The sequence below is a fragment of the Momordica charantia genome, assembly GCF_013281855.1.
Source record: "Momordica charantia cultivar OHB3-1 chromosome 6 unlocalized genomic scaffold, Mcharantia_2.0 BLBB01000006.1, whole genome shotgun sequence".
Taxonomy (NCBI): Eukaryota; Viridiplantae; Streptophyta; class Magnoliopsida; order Cucurbitales; family Cucurbitaceae; genus Momordica; species Momordica charantia.
In genome coordinates this window covers 30428682-30449526 of record NW_028275164.1, presented here as the reverse complement: position 1 = coordinate 30449526, position 20845 = coordinate 30428682, and the positions used below count along the sequence as shown (strand labels likewise).

Here is a 20845-nt window from a genome sequence, read left to right as displayed (position 1 = left end):
TTTTTAAAGTATAAGAACTAAAATGAACCAAAATTGAAAATACAGAAATCAAAATAAACCGAAGCTGAAAGTACACAAATCAAAATAGTATTTTAATCAAAGTTTTCAATATCGACCGTATCAAAGTTTCAACTTTATCCAATATCTATACATATTTTTGAAAAATTTTGTAGAAATAAAAAATTTCATAAAATAATATTTTAATTGAGAACAAGGATTCAAATTTTTTTAGTATTTATTTATTGATATTTTATTTATTTAAAAGGTTGTGAGTTCGAACCTCACTCATGCATATTATTTTATTGAGAACAAGGATTCAAATTTTTTTAGTATTTATTTATTGATATTTTATTTATTTAAAAGGGTGTGAGTTCGAACCTCACTCACGCATTGTATTAAAAAAACGAACGTTGATTTATCCTTAATAAATATTTGAACCAAGAATATGATAATCTAAATATGATGGGCAAAAATTTAATATCCTACCTTCAATTAATAAATAAAATAAAATAAAATGTGAATCTCTTATTTACAATTTTCATGTAAATAAAATATTTAAATTAAAAACTAAATTCCAAAAAAGAATCTTATGTTTCATTAAATGGTAGTCTCAAGTATCGAGACCTCGCTGCTCGTTTTCCGTTAAAGGGAAAAGTCTTTCAAAAGACAAAGTAAAGTTATTCTTGTAAAATGGATTCAAAGGTATTCTTTCTATTTGAATTATTAAAATAAATTGTAATATTAAAATAAATTGTAATTTTAAACTATATGACAACTATAGTTTTAAATATCCATCGATATGTCGATATTTCTATTAACATATCCATATTTTCATAGGATCGACATCGACATGAAGAGTAAATCGACATTTCCAATGTAATATAAAAAATCGACAAAATATAAAAAATATCAACAAAATATCACTAATATATAGATAATATTGAAATTAATTATTTTTAACTAATTTAGAATTAGAAAAATGTATACTTTGCTAATTTAAATATTTTTTACAATTTTTAAAATTTTCTAACTTTTACAGGAATGTCCATCGATATCAACATTTTATCGATATCTCGATATTTCTATGAAATTGAGACATCAACATTTTCATCGACATCGATATTTAAAACCTTGCTGACAACACTAAGAAAAAAAAACTCAGACTAAGATATATAAATTCAAAAAAATAAAATAAAGAAAATAAATCATAATGATGCTCTACCCTATTTTCATTTGTTTTTTTCTTTTTTGAAGTAAGGTAAAATCTCTTTTTATCATAATAGCCTTTCCTGGATAGCTTTGATGAATTTGGAAATTGTGAACTAAAAATATTAATAAATATGTATTTCACTGAAATAATTGCAAATTTTTATTTTAAAATAAATATTTTTTGTAAGTAAAAATAAATAGTTTTGTTAAAAGGGGGTTTTCCGTAAATAATTAATTGTTGATGAAGTTTGTTTTCAACTTTTCGTAGTTTTCATTGATTATTGTAATGAATAATTGACATAAACTTTGAGCATTTAATACTTCATTATACTTTTTTTAATAACATTTACAAAAACATTTTTAGTAAAATGAGTAAACATGAAGCTATAAACGTCAAAACTAGTTCAACGGTAATTGACATATATTTTCAAGAGGGTGTGAGTTTGATCCCTCACCCTCACATGTTTTACTAAAAAACTATCAATATTTGATATGATAATATATACCGAACTACGTTTGAATTAATGTCTCAACTTTATTTGCAAAGCTACAACTTCCATCCGTCTAAACTTTACTGTACTTTTTAAATTTTCATTCGTACAAAAATTTAGCATTTTTAATGCTCAATGTCCCTACATAAAATCAGTTGAGTACTATTACCAGTTCTCCATGTTTTTGACAAGTCTTTTGTAATTAATTCAGAATGGACAAAATAGCAACTCTTTTCCAAAATTATTTGAATATATTGAAAGAAAAGTCAGCTTACTAAATCTCAACCAACATTGAACATTGAACTCGAGTGAAAAACAATTAGAAAATGGTCCTATTAAAAGTTTTTTGTTTTGTTTTTTTTTTCTTTTCTTTTTTTGTGTAAAGAAAAGAAATTAATATTTGTTTTGGCTTTGGGACAAGGACAAAAAGGGAAAAGAAATTATGAGATATGCATGAAAAAGGAAAAGTAAATGCTTTAGTTTTTGCTGGTTGAGAATAGGAAGAAGAAGGGGATAGATTCCCATTTCCCCCACTCACAATCATAAGCTCTTCCCCCATTTTTCCCTTGTCTCTCAAATCTTTCTCTTTTTAGGGTTCTTTTTTTTTTTTTTAACTTCAACAAAACCCCATATTTTCCTTGTATTCCCTAAAAAATCTCTTCACTTGGAACTTCCCATATTTCTGGAAAAACCCATGCCAAAGCTTCCTCTTTGAGCTGAATCCCAACATCTCTTGAAGCAAATTTCTGGTAAGAATAATACAATCTTCCCATTATATATATATTTTTTTGTTTTTGTGTCTAAATAGAGCATTAAACTTGAAATTTTGTTTAGAGAAGAATTGAGCTGAGATGGTGAGGGGGAAAGTTGAGATGAAACGGATTGAAAATTCGACAAGTCGGCAAGTGACCTTCTCAAAGCGCCGAAATGGGCTTCTGAAGAAGGCGTACGAGCTGTCGGTTCTTTGTGATGCTCAAGTCTCCGTCCTCATCTTCTCTCAGAAAGGCAGGCTCTATGAGTTCTCCAGCTCCGAGTACGTTCCCTCCGCTTTCTTTCTTCTATTTTTGATCTTACGGGGTCGGGTTTCAACTCTAGAGAAGGTAATAGATGCGTTTTGTAGTACTTTATTCATTCAGCTATGCTCGAATTGAATCGATTCGAATCAGTGAGGTGGGCGAAAGGAGGGTTGCATGAGTAATCAAAACCAGATCTAATATTCACTGTCAAATATTTATGCCAAATTGTACCTCTTAGATTTCATCTATGATTTTGCAAGATTTTCTCCCTTTGCCTCCTGGGAAACCAAACCGCAGTACTACTTCTTTTTATTATGTTGCTTTATTATTAGGGATTTTTGAATTAATTAATTAATTAAAAGAATGAAATTTGGTTTTGTTTTTTGTTTTTAACTGTACTGTTTTGTTTGTGTGTTGTGGTCATACATGACTATGATTTTATGGGTTAATTGTACCTTTTGCAATCACTTGTAGTTAAAGCGATTAACTTTGTGTTCATGTTGATGCATAAACTGTAAGAGCCAATTTAAAATATGAATTATTTTATGGTGGGTTAATTTTATTTATTATTATTACTTTTTTTTGGTTTTATTGTAACAGAAAAGGTATGCATTGTTCTATATATATAGGTTATAAATTATTATTATCATCAAATAGCTTTAAATTTTAATGATGAAAAAACAATAATATTAAAAGTATAATCTAGTTTTATGTAGAATTTAAATGTTTTCAAAACCTACCAATATATGCAGATTTGTTTTTCGTTATTATTATTATTATTTTATCTCACTTTTCTATTCATTTATGTGTGTCAATTTTTTTTATTTTAGTACATTTATTTGGTAATAATTTATGCTTTCTACTTCCATAAATCTTAAAAATTATTTTAGAAATCTTTTCTAGTTTTTCATTACAAAAGTGACATGTTATCTGTAAAATCTTTGTTAACACATTTGAATTTTTTTGTTCAGCATCCTAGAAAATACATACACATTTTTATATTCCATGCCTCATTATATTTTCCCTTGTGGTCATATTATATGCTTCTTTTTCCTATGGTCTTTGATTCACTGAAAGTAAATTTATGTAGTACCAACATAAGTATGTATAGCTCAATGATAATTGGCATAACTCATTCCCTCGAGATTAAAGGTTCAATCTCCATATCCTCACATCGTTGCACTAAAAAAATGTAAATTTATGTAATAATAATTTATGCTTTGTATTCCCTAAATTCTATATACATTTAAAAGCCTTAACCATATTTTGAAAGAAAAGTTTCTTCTAATTTTTTGCTTTACAAATGTAACATGCGTTTTTACATTAAATTATGATTATTTTTACGTATATACTATACTTAGGTTTAGATGGTTATAATTTGTCACAAAAATGTACATAGTTTCTCTTACTATGTACTTTCTATATCTTTTTTTGTCTTGTTTACTTCTCTTATTACTCGTCCGTATGACATTTTTTTTTCCCTTCACTAGTTGGCTACTCCCCTTCTTATATACTTCTCCATCTTTCCCACGTACTCTAAATCGCTCTCTATCCATTTTCATTTTCGTCAACCATTTTATTAATACCTTTTCTATACGATTTGTTTTATTATTATTTATCAAAAACTTAGCTTTAATTTTGTTATCATAACAAAAAGGAGAGACGATGCTCTGTTTGTAAGGGAAATGCAAACAAAGTCCTACATTGATTAGGGAATGAGGTGATCATGGGTATGTATATAAGATAAGACAATTATCTCCTTGATATGAGGCCTTTGGAGTGAAACCAAAAGCAAAGCTGTGAGTACTACCTCCAAAGCGGACAATATCATATCATCGTGGATATACGTGGGGTACTCGGGCCCCACGAGCCCTTTCCCAATGCAAAAATTACAGCATAATTTCAAAAGACTTTAGTGCTAGAGGCCCAAGAGGACACAAAGATTCTAACACACTCCCACAAAACCTTTTCTTTACTTTATAAATAAAAGAATGGTTAAGTATGTGGTATGATTTGAAAATTTTCAGATCAATTTAGAATGAATAGCTCATTATTTTTTATTAAAAATCAAGCTGAGAAATCAACCTAATATGGTTGTACGAACATGGCAGAAAAGGAAAATAAAAGCTGCAAGGAAAGAGCAATATAATTGCTCAACCGCTAGTCCCATGTAATTACATAGATTTCCTAATAATGAAGCCACAAAAGGAAATAAGCGGCTGGTCGGATCTGCTTCAATTTTGTGAATTATAAGGAACCCACCAACGTCTGTAAGTCAGCAAGGTTACTGACAGTTGGGTGCTTGTAGTGTCTGATTGATTGGAACATAATTGTCATTAAGGGTCATTTCATAGTAAGCAAGTTTTCTGTCACAAGTCTGCTGTGTCACTAGAGAGAGTTTGCTGCTTAAAGTTATGTTTTAACATCTCCCTCAAACTGGAGTGTGTCTCATACACTCCTTGTTTTCTTCTTAGCTCCTTAAAGCAGGCTTTAGCCGCGGTTTTGTAGATATGTCAGAAGACAGACACGTATTTGGTAATTGGAATGTCCAAGGTTGACTCTCTTACAAAATAGTAGTCTATCTCTATATGCTTTGTTCTTGCATGGAAGATGGGATTCTTGGCCATGTATAGGACGCTTATGTTGTCACTAGAAGTTAGGGAGGTTTGAGCGCGATAATTTCGAGCCATGGTGCATGATATTCCGTTTCAAAACTTGATCTTGCTATAGACATGGCTTGCTTCTTTCAATTTCGGGAATATGCCATTTGAACCTGGAAAGATAGAGGAACCTAAGGTGCTTCTTTTAGTGTCGCGACATCCACCCAACCTACATCACGAAAAGCATAAAAATATAGGAAGCTATTTTGGTGAAAGATTATACCATGCCTTAGTGTGCCTTTGATGTATCTCAATATCTTTTTGACCGCCTTATAATCCTTTAACTTTGGACTCTTGAAGGTGTTGACACACTTTGTTTACAACGAAAGTTATGTTGGGTCTCGTAAGTGTTTGATATTGAAGATATTCCATCATGCGTCTATAATCAGTAGGGTCAATGTCGTAATTGTCATTTGGAGCTTCTGAGGTTGTGGCAGCCATAGGTGTGCTAAGATCAGCTACCAAGAAAGTAGTAAAGTGACCGAGATCTTTCAGTGAAAATTCTGAGCTTAAGTTGGTCAATGACCTTCTCCATACATTTCACATTTGTTACTATCATAATGTCATAATTATACCATTGACATAGACAGGCATCAAAATAAAAGTAGCTCCATTGTAAAAAAGTAAAAGTGAAAGATCAGAGGAAGGAGATGAGAAACCGATATGGAGAAGAAATAAATGGGATGACTTTCAAACCATGCTCTTCGGGCTTGCTTCAAACCGTACAGTGAACGATTAAGTTTTTTCCAACTAGATGTGGCTTTTCTGGATGATGAAAGCTAGGGGGCTAAAGCATGTACAAGTCTTCATTTAGGAAGCCATGGAAGAAGGTATTCTTGACCTCGCGTTGTCCTAAATTCTATCCATAGGTGATTGCTAGTGCAAGGATTGGTCAGATTGTATGTAGTCGGCTTAATTATAGGGCTAAACGTCTCATAATAGTCCACTCCTATTTAGGAGTATCCTTGAGCCACTAAGCAAGCTTTTATGTCTTTCAGATATCTCATATTTCTTTTAGTTTAGTTTGGTCCTGAAGATCCACTTTGACCCAACAATGGGACGAGTGATCAACAAGGTCCCGAATATGATTTTTCTTAGGGCTTTCATTTCTTCCTCCATGATAGCTGGAACTGATTTTTCAATAGAGAGGCGGATTCAACTCGGCTGTCATGAAGTTTCTTTATCGTGACCATTGTTTGTATGCATGTGTGTTGCCTTTGGAAATTTGATGATTTGGAGCTGAAAGATTTCATCCCAACATTGAGCTGGAAGTGATGGTACAGCCAAGAGAAGAAAAAAGATGAACATGTAGTAGGTGTTTGCTGATTGGGAGTAATTGGTGATAGATTTGAGGTTGCAGCTTCCATTTGATTATCAGACTGGGGGCATTTTGTTGCATCAGAGTTGAGGAATTCTTCTTCAAGTACATTGTCTTCTCTATGAAGGGAACAAGAGAATTTTCTTCTTCATTTATTAGATTTATGGCTACTGTTTCTGGTTGATTTTGTGGAGTATTGGTTTGTTCTTCCTCACACTCAATTCAAGGAATGAACACAATTCACCGCAGCGAAAGGCTTTGATTTCTAAATAATTTAGAAATCATGTATTGGTCCGAATTTTTATATAAAACTAAACACCAATGTACATCTCCAATAGATCTTCCTTACTATAACTCTAGAATCTAAGAGTTTCTTCCCTTTTTTAACTCCCAAAAGAAAGAGGAAAAGTTCAGAGAGAATATCATTTAGAAAAAATCTCAAATCGAATAATTAAACTTTGCGAAGGGCCTTATTTATATAGATGGTGAGGATATAACTAAATCTTATTCAAATTCATGTGGTCTTGTCTTTTTTTTAATGTCTTATATATTAAAATATTAATTGTTTGAGTCCTACTCAAATTCTTAATTAATATTTTTATTAATATATCCCACATATATTAATAATATACATTCTCTTTTTTATTTTTTATTTTAGTACAATTAAGATCAAAGGTGGAGTCGAAAGACAAACGAGTCCAACTTTACCTCACTAATCTCTTTTTATTTTCTCTAATTTAAGTAAATAAGGATCTTCCTAGGTAGCTAGCAAACCCCTAAGAGTTATTTACTATATTTCTCAAATTTTAGAACAAAATCTGAATGACATAGCCCTAGAACACATAAACAAAAAAATGTCATAATACTCGAAGGAAAAACGTCTTGTAACGATATATGTATACCTCCCTAACGACTCAAATTATAATTAGATCAGGCCCGTAGTAGTAGTTCACAATTTGCCTAAAAGTTGTTGAGACCAAATCATGTAAACTAAGTATATTTAAATAAAATGTTGCATCCAAAGATAGAAATAAGTGAATAATTATTTTATTTATACTCAATAATATTTATTTATTTATAGTAATACTATCTTCTTTTCTTTTTCTCCTTTTTTTTTTTGATGGCTCAGTATGCAGAAGTCAATCGAACGCTATCATAAGTACGGGAAAGATGGACAGACCAATGCTTTCCGCTCCGAAGGATACATGCAGGTTTTCTTCTTCTCCTTCTTTTCTACTCGTCAAGTTTCTATTATATATGCATCCATACGTACATACTGGTTTTAGTTTCTATTTTTTAAAATCATGTTGTGTTTCTTTATTTTATCATTTGAGATGAGTATTAATAAAGTAAAGTTTAGGGAAAAAACTAATTATTCTTTTAAAACATGCAATTGCAACTTGAATATATGAAACCATATTAACTCCAATCTAATATTAGAAAACACATTAACCGACAATTATGATGAATTTCCAATGAAACAGAAGAATGTGATTTACCATTAACCATTCTAAAATTTAGGATAAACATATAAAATATAAGTTATGTCAACTTAAACTCAAAACGAATAAGTCAAAGTGATTATAAATCAACGGAAATTGGTATATATCTCCAACCAAGATAATTGTGAGTTCGATCCCCAACCTCATATCTTGCGCTTAAAAAAAACACGGAAAAACGAATAAAGTGACTTGAAATGAAATCATTATGACTTGACTGCATAGAACATTTTTAGGGTTTCTAAAGCATCAGTCTCCTTGAAAATATGGCTAATTATTTTGATTTAGGATTTTTCCTTTCTAGGGTTTCTAAGTAGCTTTAGCATGTGCCTGTAAGAATTTTTCCAGGCAAATCAGCATTCTTTGTGACTGTTTTTGCCTATATTAGACAAAAAGTTGAAAAGATAGAACTTTTGGGGAAGAGGGAGGCCCCTCTTGCATTCTAAAAGATTGGAAAAGAAAAAACTTTTTGGTTTGTAGCTAATCCCTTGAACCCTAATAAGGTCTAATAAAACCCTAGATCCATGCATTTAGATTATAGATCCAACCGAAATAGAGAAGACCAGCATTGATCCGAACTTTAATATTGTTAATTTTAGGAGAGGAGAGAAAAACAGAGAATGCATAAACAACTATACTTTCGTTGGATGTGCCAATTTTGATATAAACCTAATAATCTATTTAAACTATACTATAATCCCTGACCATAATTCAAATATAAAATCTAATTGAAATTATATAATCTAAACTATATCTTAATTCAAATAACATAGCTTAATAATAATTCAAATAACATTATCTAATATAAATCTAGCGACTATCTCCTGATCATGATCTTCACTATCACCCACGAAAGAATTAATGACATTCTTAATTCTTTCTCGAACTCACAATTTTATGAAAAAATGTGATATTACAATCACTCTCTTCATTCCTCTTTTGCATTATGTAAACAACACACGTAAGTCCTCATTACGAAGTAACTCCTCAAAGTCCCTTTAGATCTTAACCTACTCATATCTCGACACCTTGACGATGAGGCATCCATACTCGACGAGAATGTCTAGAACCCTAATTCTACCAAAAGATATTTTTCTTAGACTTAAGATCTTCAAAACATCGTGGTTCCACTCCTTTAATACAAGTTTAAGAGAAAGAATAACATTCACAATACACTCAACGCTAACACCCCACTTAGGATTTTTCCTTTCTAGGGTTTCTAAGTAGCTTTAGCATGTGCCTGTAAGAATTTTTCCAGGCAAATCAGCATTCTTTGTGACTGTTTTTGCCTATATTAGACAAAAAGTTGAAAAGATAGAACTTTTGGGGAAGAGGGAGGCCCCTCTTGCATTCTAAAAGATTGGAAAAGAAAAAACTTTTTGGTTTGTAGCTAATCCCTTGAACCCTAATAAGGTCTAATAAAACCCTAGATCCATGCATTTAGATTATAGATCCAACCGAAATAGAGAAGACCAGCATTGATCCGAACTTTAATATTGTTAATTTTAGGAGAGGAGAGAAAAACAGAGAATGCATAAACAACTATACTTTCGTTGGATGTGCCAATTTTGATATAAACCTAATAATCTATTTAAACTATACTATAATCCCTGACCATAATTCAAATATAAAATCTAATTGAAATTATATAATCTAAACTATATCTTAATTCAAATAACATAGCTTAATAATAATTCAAATAACATTATCTAATATAAATCTAGCGACTATCTCCTGATCATGATCTTCACTATCACCCACGAAAGAATTAATGACATTCTTAGTTCTTTCTCGAACTCACAATTTTATGAAAAAATGTGATATTACAATCACTCTCTTCATTCCTCTTTTGCATTATGTAAACAACACACGTAAGTCCTCATTACGAAGTAACTCCTCAAAGTCCCTTTAGATCTTAACCTACTCATATCTCGACACCTTGACGATGAGGCATCCATACTCGACGAGAATGTCTAGAACCCTAATTCTACCAAAAGATATTTTTCTTAGACTTAAGATCTTCAAAACATCGTGGTTCCACTCCTTTAATACAAGTTTAAGAGAAAGAATAACATTCACAATACACTCAACGCTAACACCCCATTGAGAAGTGGTAAGGGAAGGACTTAAAGATGAGAGAGCGCTCAAACTTAGATAATCTAGCTTATGATCTAAAGTGCTTCGAGACTTAAGGATTGAGTAATCTCTTTAAACTTTAAAACCATGTCATAGGGAGAAAAATCTATCTAATCTCTACAACTCTAGCTAGCATATATGCAATAACTAGATTAAGTGAATCTATCATCTGACAAAAGGGAGGTTCCAAAAGATCAAAATCTTCAATCAACTCGAGCCACCAGTCTAATCGAATAGACAATGGTGCACGTCGGGAGATATTTTGGATCCATCCTAAACACCTTTTATAAGCCCACAAAAAATGTTTGTTATATAAATCCTTCCGCCATTAGTAAATCTTCCAATGTGGAACAAAGCTTAAGCATTTTCGGTCCAAAAAGTCTTGTCATTCCCAACACTAATTACCCATCAGGTCATTTCTTATTGATTGACACCCTTTTTTGTATAGCTAGTTGGTTGGCTCCTTTTATTTGGATGTTTTTTTACATATCCTTTATTTTCTTTCTTTCTTTCTTTATTATTATTATTATTTTTATGAAAACTTTGTTTTGTATCACAATAATAACAATTTTTTTCTTTTTTGACAAACACAATAATGACAATTAATTTTGTTAAAAAAATAATAATAATAACAATTCATAATACATTCCCCATCAAAATACTTTTACTATTAAATAATATTATAACAGTTTTCCGGAAAAAAAAATAATATTATAACATTTACTCGCCGATCTTTGCAACAAATTCCACATCATCCCTCCATGTTTAATAGTGAATTTATATTTTTCTTCTCTCTTGTGCCTTTTGGATCAAATATCTTGTCTATATATTTATTTATTTATACTTTTATTTCTAATAAAGAGTCCTTGTTAAATATTTAAAAGGAAAATGGAATAACAATTTGTTTTTATGCAGCAATTGAAGCAAGAAGCTGAGATGACGGCAAAAAAAATAGAGCATCTTGAAAATTCACAACAGTCTGATTTCTCACCTACCATATAGTTTTTATTTATAATAGGTTTAAATACTATTTTGGTATTTGTACTTTGATTTTGATTTATTTTAGTCATCGTACTTCTAAAATATTTATTTTGGTCACTATACTTTCAATTGGTTTATCCTTGTACTTTCAAAAGGCTCATTTTGAACTCTATATTTTTTTTAAAAGTGATAAACTTGGTCTCTATTTATGAAATTTTAATATAAATTTTATACATAATTAGAAACTCTTTAATATAAATTTATGGCTACATTTCAAGAAATTTAGTAAGTGATATGCTATGCTAAAATGATGAACGGAAGAAATGAGATAAAAATAAAAATGAAGGGACCAAAATAAACGTTTCGACAGATCAAAATGAACGAAAGTTGAAAATACATGAACCAAAATAACCAAAAATTTAAAGCACATGAATCAAAATAGATGTTTTTTAAAGTTCGTAGATTAAAATAAACTAAAATAATTGAAAGTAAAATGACCAAAATAGTATTTTAATCCTTAATAATATCATACTAACCATTTAAATTTTCATATCTTAGGAAGCTTTTGGGACGTGGCTTGGATTCTTGTTCTCTCAAGGAACTTCGAGAGATCGAAAGACAGTTGGAATTGAGCTTATCCCGTATTAGAGAAAGAAAAGTATGTCCCAATTTTGTATATTTCATGTATATGTTTTTTTGTCTCAATTTTAGTTTAATTCACAAAACAAAGTATAAATGTTCTTTTCTATAAAAATAATGTATATTATTTATGATAATACATTTTCAAATGTATAAAAAGAATCAAATACGAAATTGATTTTCGTTAAAACTAAAAAGTATTGGCATACATGGCATGTTATTAAATAAAGAATTTTGTTTTTCAAAATTATTTTTTAAAAAGTTTGATAAGAGTGGAGATGCAATAATAATCGAAATCAAAGATATATTAATTAGTTAAACTATGTTTAGGTTGGCTCCTAAATTAAGTCTAACATGCTTTGGGATCATATATATTTTTATATTATATATTTGAATATAAAACCATAATGTGTTATAATTATATATATATTTATTTTTCAAAATTAGGGTATCTTTGGTCATGGTAGTGCTTTAAACTATGACAAAAAAATATTATTAAATAGTTAAAAAAAATAGTCTCTTTTTCAATTTAAAGGCACTTGAAAATACTTCAAGAAATTGATAGGTGTTTTATTGAAAACACTTGATCCTTGATCCCTCATCATATATTTCTTTCTTCTAATCACTCTCTTGCCACTTTCTCTCACCAACTTCTCTTCTTTAGGGTTTGTGCAACTAATTTCTCTCTCTTTACACTTTATGTATATATATATATATATAACACATTATGATCTTATGACTCAATTATCAAAGCATGTCAAAATGAAAATAAACAAAACTCTATCAAGTAACATAAAACTAACCAAATGACAGGAATACTAAAACAAGATAGAAAAACTCACCATAAGAGCAAGAGAAAAACTCATTGGCATAAGATGTAAGCATCCATCCAAGCCACCCAAAGCAAACACCAAAAATCGGGTCAAATTATAATGGTTAAAATACTAGTTTGATCCCTGTACTTTCAGTCTTGGTTCATTTTGGTTCCCGTACTTTGAAAGTGTTCATTTTTGTCCTACTTTAAACTTTGGTTCAGTCTAGTCTTTGTATTTTGAAAATGTTCATTTTAGTTCCTATACTTTTTTTAAAAGATCATTTTAGTCCCTCTTTATAAAATTTTAATATATATTTTACGCATAACAACAACTCTTTAGTATAAAGTAATGTTTACATTTGAAGACATATATTGATTTTAGTGCCGTGTTGAAATTGTGATATAAAAAATGAGATTAAGAATAGAATTGAGGGACTAAAATGGTCGATGGTCACTTTTTAAAAGTAGAGAGGCCAAAATGTACGTTTTGAAAGTACGGGACTAAAATGAACAAAAGTTTAAAGTACATGGACCAAAACGAAGATTTTCAAAGTACGGGGATCAAAATGAACCAAAGCTGAAAGTAGAGGGACCAAACTAGTATTTTAATCAACGATAATTATTCAAGTTGATTCTGTAGTAATAAGATCAACTAAGCCTTATTTGGCCATTTTAGGAGCAATTGTTCTCCGCCATTATGGGTAAGACTTAGTAAGTAGATTATAAATTAGTTTCATAATTGTAGCTACCTTTCTAAAAGGAAGGTTCCGTTAGAACCTGAAATATTTATTGAAAGATAATATATAGAAGAACTGCAATATAACCCAAGTACTTGGACCCTCCTAGAGATATCACTCAAAGCCTAAATCATACTACGTCCAATTTGCCTACCTTCATACTTACATCCTCATTCTACTTATAACAACTTTCCCTAACAACTTCCTTATCTAATTACTAGAGTACCTTTAATATCCTAATAATATCTATAATTACCTTCAGCTTATTCCCATCAGGTTCTCTTGATCCAAAACCTCTCTTAAATATTGGAAGTCATCCCAAAACAAAAGATGGAGCTCTTATGAGAATTTGCTATCAGTCCAAAGAGACTCCAAAATGAGAAAATGTCTCCTTAACAAAGGAGAAGGAACCACTACCTCCGCCAAAAACACCATGAGATCATTAGCAAAGGATAGGTAATTTAGACGAATATGCTTACATCTCATATGAAACATAATATCCTTTGGAGGTTTATCCAACATATGAATAAGACCTTAAAATGTTATAAACAGATGGGGGAACAAAGGGTCATCCTTGCGAAGTCCTTTCCTACTCGAGGAGAAACCCCCCAACGCTCCATCAATAGAAATCAATCCCAAAACAGCCCTCAACCAAGCGAGATCTCCAACTAACTATACAAAAAAGGACTACAATCCAAAATAATTTGACCTAACCGATAATTACAAAAGTCCTTCAAAACTGATGTCCAAGTAGAAGCATTAAATTGAGCCAAAGATCACACCTCATCCTAATATCTTTCTCCATCCCTAAAAATTCTATTATTCCTCTCTGATCAAAGACCCCACGAAACTGCAAAGAATCCATCGTGCCATAAAATCCAGCCCTTATCTCGGAGTAGAGGAAACAAGAAGACCTCCCCCGCCGTAAACTTGCAATCTTTGCTCCTTTTCAAACACACACCAAAAACCTGAAAAACGTTGTCCCAAACATAGCTACAGACAATAATCCGATAGAATGTGATCCAGATCTTTAGCTGCATTCTTGAAAAGATAACACTACTACAATCCCACCACAAAAGGAGAATGTCTCGCCATATAATCAAGGTGTTCACCCTCCCAAGTAAAACCAACCAACCAAAGATTTGACATTTTTTAGAATGATGACCTTCCACTACGGCAAAAATGAAGGACAACCAGAGGGGGAAGGATCACCCAAAAGACAGAAAAAATAGCTACATGAAAACCCTCTAGACGAGTCATGAACACAAACACGACAATCTCCCCCATCCAACACAACATCCCCTAACAAGAGTGATCATCGGTCGATCGAGGTCAGTTTTGGGATCCAACCAACGCCGACCACCGACAAATCGGTTCTCATTGGTTGGAGCTAGTTGGAGTTTGAAGACCCTACAGCTCCAATCGACCTACTATACTTGCAGTCGGTTGGTTTTGGTCGTTTTAGAGATGAAGTGGGGATGAGAAAGGGAAATAATAACAGAAGTAGAAGAAGAGAAATAGGCAAGAAAAAAGAGAGGACAATGGAGAAGAAGATGAATAGGAAGGCGAACCTTGATTAAAATAAAAATTTCATGTTTTAAAGTAAAAATCTTCTTTATAATTATTTGTCAAAATATGCACATATATATTTTTAATAAAAAAAATTAACATGTCCCATCGTGTCATGTCCTACTTTTTTAGAAATTGACGTGTCGCCGTATCTGTGTCGGGTCGTATCCGCATCGTGTGTTTGTGTCCATGCTTCTTAGGTTAATACCAATGGTAGGGCACTTCCCTCTATTAATCTTCAATCCTGAGATAGACGCGACTCATAAACAAAAAGAATTTGATTGAGATCAATAAAGTCTTCCTTACCAAGCAAAAACAGATAGTGTCATCATATGCAAATTGAAGGTGTGAGATGTGGAGATGGAGAAAGGGAATCCCTTATCTAAGCCCTGTAGTAGCCCGAAACTCACCTCTAGATCTATCATTGATGAGAACTTAATATCTAACAGATTTAATGCAATTCTAGATCCACGTCCTCCACTTAAAACAAAACCCTTCTTCAAAGCATCTTATCGAGGAAGTTCCAATCCACATGGCTGTAGGCCTTCTTGAAGTCAATTTTCAAGATGACCCCTTCCTTAAAGTCCTCCACAGTCTCATTAACAATGAGATCTTGATCCAAAATTTGTCTCCCTGCAATAAAAGCTCCCTCGAAAATTAGAGATGGTACTAGGAGAACCTTGCTCAATATGTTAGCGGGGACTTTAGTAATAATTTTGTAAACACTTGTAACTAGGCTGATGGATTTGAACTTCCTTACTTTCCTTGCCCTCCCCCTTCTCAAGTATCAAACAAATAAAGGTGTCTGTCATTGAGTCATCTAGGATCGCTCTCTCATGAATCTCCTTTAACTAGATCTTCTGCAGATTCCCTTTGAGAACTCATCTTTTCTTTCCCTTTTCGGTATGATAATTAGCCTAGAGCTTCTGGCAAAGAAGAATATTATCTATTTTTATATTGCAACCCTTCATAAAGGTTGAGTGATAAAATGGAAAATCCCTTGAAATTGTTTAACTATAGCCTTAGCAATCTTACGTGAGGTGGGGATCGAACTTACAACCTCTTGACTGGAGATGTATGTCAATTATCGCTGAACTACCTCGATTTGACTATATTTTCTCTCGTTCTCCTCTCACACATTTTCTCTAGCATCGTCTCTCCACAATATGTTGTTTTTCACAATCTCTTCCTATACACTTTTCTTATTAGTCTCTCTAAACATACAATTTCTCTTACTAATCTCTCTCTACATATTTTCTCATTAATTTTATTTTCATTTTTATAATTTTCACAATCTTAATCATTTTCATTTTAGTGATTTAATTATAAAAATATTTGTTAAGTAAATACTAATTATTCAATAATATTTCTAATTAGATGAAAAAAAAACACTTTTGAAATATTATAAGTACCTAAAGTGCATATAACCGAAGTAATTTTGATAAATGAATTTCATGTGAAAATGCTCTCAAACATGCCCTATTTTTGGGCAATGCAAGTAGGATTACTTGATGAGTAATGCTTCCAACATAATTACATTAATGATTAAAAAAATTAATCTTTAGAAATCAGGTACCAATCTAAGTATAGTTCAACTGGTTAAGACGGCATTTATTTTCAATTAAAAGACCGTGAATTCGAATCTCTACTCGACATTTTGTACTGAAAAAAGGATACTGAGTAGGTAGTTCATTATTTTCATGGTGAAAACTGATCTATGAAAGCTAATTTTATTGCAGTCTCAACTATTCAAGGAGCAGAAAGAGAAACTGATTGAGAAGGTAATTTGAAGATTGATACAGAAAATAAGTGCATAAAAGTTGGTGCATATAGCATGAAAGATTTCTAGGAGTAGATTGATTTCCATCATATTATAAATACATTCAAACTCTTAACATATTAGGTAACTAATTGTTCTTTTTGAATTTTTTATTTGTATACATTAGATATAGAATGAATATTCAACATGGCTTTTAAACTTTAGGTTACAATACGGTGCATCATTTAAAGAGTATGTTGGATTATCATTTAAATATTAAAATGAAAGAAACTTTTCCCTTTGAGGGTTTGAGAAAGTTCATTTTTACTCTTTACCTGACTAAGGGAGTTAAATTTTACATTATATTTTTAATTTCATTAAATTCAACATCCAACAAGTAGTTACACTAATACCTCAAAACTAAATTTGAAAGTTACCTCTGAACTAACTAATACATCGCACAAAATTCCACAATCAAATCATGAAAATTCTCAAATCTAACTACAAAAAATAATCTAAACTTTAACCTAAAATCTACCGAGTAAAAAGTGCTCAAACTCAATTATGAAACATCCTGCTAGAAGAGCTAGTACCATAAAAATATCATTATCGCTAATTTGAGCATAGCTTAATGAATAAGACTCATATTACCTTCCTTGAAGTTGAAGGTTCATTCCCCACCTTATATTTGTTGAACTAAAAAAACTTATCCAATCACAAAAAAGCGTTATAGCTAGCATAGTACAAACTTTCCGCAAAGATATCCAAAGATAGGTTAGATCCAAACAAAAGAGAGAAAAGAAGCCAAAAGAATGATCATTTTTGGATCCAAGATGAAAACAAGACCTCAACAATCAAGAGATCAAAGAAGAGATATTAGAGGTTTTCTCGTTTTAAAGTAGGTGATTGAAACCAACATTGTAAGAAATGGAGATAGAGAGGGGATTCCCTACCTCTATGAGACTTTCTCTAAGAAATCCTAATCTTCCTAAGCTTTCTCAAAATCTAACTTATCCTTCTCGCTTATGAGCTTTGTAATTCTCAATCCTCTCATTAGCAATAAGCCCCTCGTCAAGGATTTATCCATATGCTGGTTTATCAAGAATACGTAAGAAAAGCAGTTCGAATTGTTGATTCATCAGCAAAATCCTGCATAATCTCGAATGTTATCAGTTCCGAACAGGGGCATATATGCCAAACAAACTTGACCCCTATCTATCATTGTAGAAGTAGTTCCTAGGAAAGATTATGGTTCTCGAGTATCCAATCAATTAATCCCTCGAACTGGGAAAGCTTAAGCGGAAGGCCATTTAGTTTGATATCCCTATGGGATTTCCACAAGTTAAAAAGATCATTCAAATAGAAGCTGTTGACAAAGTTAAAAAGATCATCCAAATGTCCTTATTGGATTTCAACAAGCTGAAAAGATCATCCAAGTAAAAGTCATCAACAAAGTTAGAATGATCATCCAAATTAAATATCCCTATTTAACTTTGACAAGTTAAAAGATCATAAAGTCTAAATTCTTTAATAATCTCTAAAAGGTTTTTACGTTTCCAAACTCTAATGTAAATCCCTAGACCAGATTATCCACAAGCCACAAGTCCAATTCGAATCTCACTCAATGCAACAACCACGTAGTAGAAGTAGAAGGTTAATTATTGAAAAATGAAAGAAGGAAGAACACACAAAGAGCTATAGCAGTTGAATAAAAAATCAGCTCTCTGAGTCTAAGAATCTATGTATGTATTCAATTGAGTAGTAGATTAAAAGCATAAAAAACATAAAAACTAAACTAGAATTTGAGAGCGATTCAATCAAAGGATAACTATGTTCAGTCCATAATTAATTGCTCCGTTAAATCCTCAACGGCTCCTTGTCCTTCTTCCGATGTCTTGTTCTCTATTATGGATTGTTTCTCCTTCTTGTGTTTTGTTTCCTCCTCTTTTGTGATATTGTCTGATTTGGGCATACAGACTTGCTTTTGGTTTTACCAAAAAACCTCGTACCAATGAAGATAGTTGTCCTCACCTATATATATACTATGGATAACTTTCTTAGTCAATGCAGGAGTTTGTTAGCACTCTTTGCAACCCACGTCTTGCCTCTCATTTAACTATTTGAAAAACTCAAATGAAAATAACCGTCAAAATCTTGTCCCAACAATACACCAAAGACTAACAACATGTCGTATATAATCATGCAAATAATGGACACTAGAAATCTGCTAATAGAAGTCTGTTCAAAATGGACAATATCATACCGTTGTGAAAATGTCGAGGCATTCATGGTTCATAACGTAACTCCAAAACTCGTTTTTCTTCCTATTGATGTAGTCATTTGTCTCACTAGTGATGTAATTTTCCAAAGATAATGGAGAAACAAAAGATCGCACTTTCATTTCTTGTTTAATGTTCTCTTGATTCTTATGCACTCTGCTAGACATTATATATATAATAGGCAAGTTAACAAATTTATGAAGTTGCGTTGCTCCATACTCGAATGAAAACTGCCTTGCATGAGCTTGAAGTGTCATATTTCTACTTGTTTGTTTATAAACCTACTTGTATTTTCATAAGCGTTTTGGTTGTTTATTTTGTTGAATTAACTGAGATCATCTCAAAATCAGGGGAAGCTCCTTACAGAAGAGAATGCAAAGTTATCTGCAAAGGTGAGAGAGACCTCATGCTTCCATTATTCTTTATAGTTAATGTTGTGAAACTCAAAAATATCTGTCATTGGTTGTGTTGGACTGAAAAGATAGCTGAAAATCAATATTTCTGAAAATACCAAGTGACCCGTTGAAGAAAGGTAAATGAAAATAAAGAATCTTAAATAGCTTCTAAAAGTGTGTTTTCTTTTTCCTCTTTTTCAAAGTATTGAACTGTTATTTAAACATTTGCAAATAAGTTCTCCTGCATGAGATTAGTTTATAATGTTTGGAAAAAGTTCACTTTCTACTCCTAGTGAGTCAATTTTGTACAATCAATGAGTTAAAGTTTCCATTTTTTGTGAAGATGTGACTAGATATGGGACTTTCTTATGGGTAGGTGATACCATTTTTATGAGTATTAGTTAGCCTAAATGTACTGGATGTTGTTCATGGGCTATTTTCAAATTTTGTTCCGAAGAGGTCATCAATTACAACACTAATTCAACTTCCATGTTTGCTATGATGAAACTAAAAATCAACTTATTCAGGGGTGAAACCAATATTTTCCCATGATGTTTTTCTTAACTTTTCTTTTAGTACAACACGTGGAGATGAAGATTCAAATTCATGATCTTTTTGACATTGTTTGTACCTTAATCAGTTGAGCTATGTTCTAGTTGAAACGTTTTTTTTTCTTTTAACTTTGGAGTTTTAGTTTGACAATGATCATAGTTCGCATCTTTTCTTGGCTACCATAAGCCCCTCCTCCCTCTAAAATTGATACTTTTTGTTAACACATTTGATTTTGTGACTATTATTATTACAAAGTGTGGTGCTGAGCCATGGCAAGCAGAAGAAGGTGGTGGTGGAGGTGATGCAGAGGGAGGTATTGTGGGTTTATGCAGCCAAAGTAGCAAAAGCAATTCTGATATGCAGACCGAACTGTTCATTGGATTGCCCTGCATGTAACTCCAAATTCATTGTTCAACCCAATCAAATGAAGGGGTGCCATGTAGAATATGTAATAATCCCATGTGTTATAAGTCATAACTATATATTTAAGTTTCTTGCGAGTAATGTTTAGTTTTTTCTTTTTCTTTTAACAAAACTAAAAATGAAATAGTTAAGTTCTTTTAACAAAACTAAAAATGAAATAGTTATGAAATCTACTCTTAGGTCTCTATCATTTCTCACCTAACATGTTAAAAAAGTAGACATAAAAATGTCAGAATGATTTTTTAGGCCAATATGTTTGCAGGGAAACGCTTTGCATTTTTGTGTACTCTTTACATATTTTTATAAAAATACTTATCTCATGTATTTAATGTGGCTCGAATCGTACGTAAAAAAAATTGACTCACAGT

The 20845-nt window shown here is 31.6% G+C and overlaps 1 protein-coding gene across 4 annotated transcripts; it reads left to right on the top strand.

Annotated features, from left to right (window-relative positions):
• The first annotated feature begins 2179 nt into the window (after nucleotides 1-2179).
• LOC111004515 (MADS-box protein AGL42) lies at nucleotides 2180-20558 on the top strand. Of its 4 annotated transcripts, none has more exons than XM_022275566.2 (8): nucleotides 2182-2449; nucleotides 2540-2733; nucleotides 7824-7905; nucleotides 11245-11306; nucleotides 11869-11968; nucleotides 16809-16850; nucleotides 19458-19499; nucleotides 20310-20558. In XM_022275566.2, exons 2-8 carry the CDS (start codon nucleotides 2552-2554, stop codon nucleotides 20448-20450), a joined length of 651 nt encoding a protein of 216 aa, XP_022131258.1. In that variant the 5' UTR covers nucleotides 2182-2449; nucleotides 2540-2551; the 3' UTR covers nucleotides 20451-20558. The 4 variants fall into 4 exon arrangements, with proteins under 4 accessions (XP_087981613.1, XP_022131259.1, XP_022131258.1 ...); XM_022275565.2 differs by having other exon boundaries at nucleotides 2535-2733; XM_022275567.2 differs by lacking the exon at nucleotides 16809-16850 and having other exon boundaries at nucleotides 2181-2449; nucleotides 2535-2733.
• Nucleotides 20559-20845: the final 287 nt, after the last annotated feature.

Bases quoted from the DNA above. Each gene is read 5' to 3' on its own strand.
- LOC111004515 (XM_022275566.2), top strand. From the start codon at position 2,552: ATGGTGAGGGGGAAAGTTGAGATGAAACGGATTGAAAATTCGACAAGT. The intron at 11,969-16,808 runs GTATGTCCCAAT...ATTTTATTGCAG, and splicing joins CCCGTATTAGAGAAAGAAAA to TCTCAACTATTCAAGGAGCA. The intron at 16,851-19,457 runs GTAATTTGAAGA...TCTCAAAATCAG, and splicing joins AAGAGAAACTGATTGAGAAG to GGGAAGCTCCTTACAGAAGA.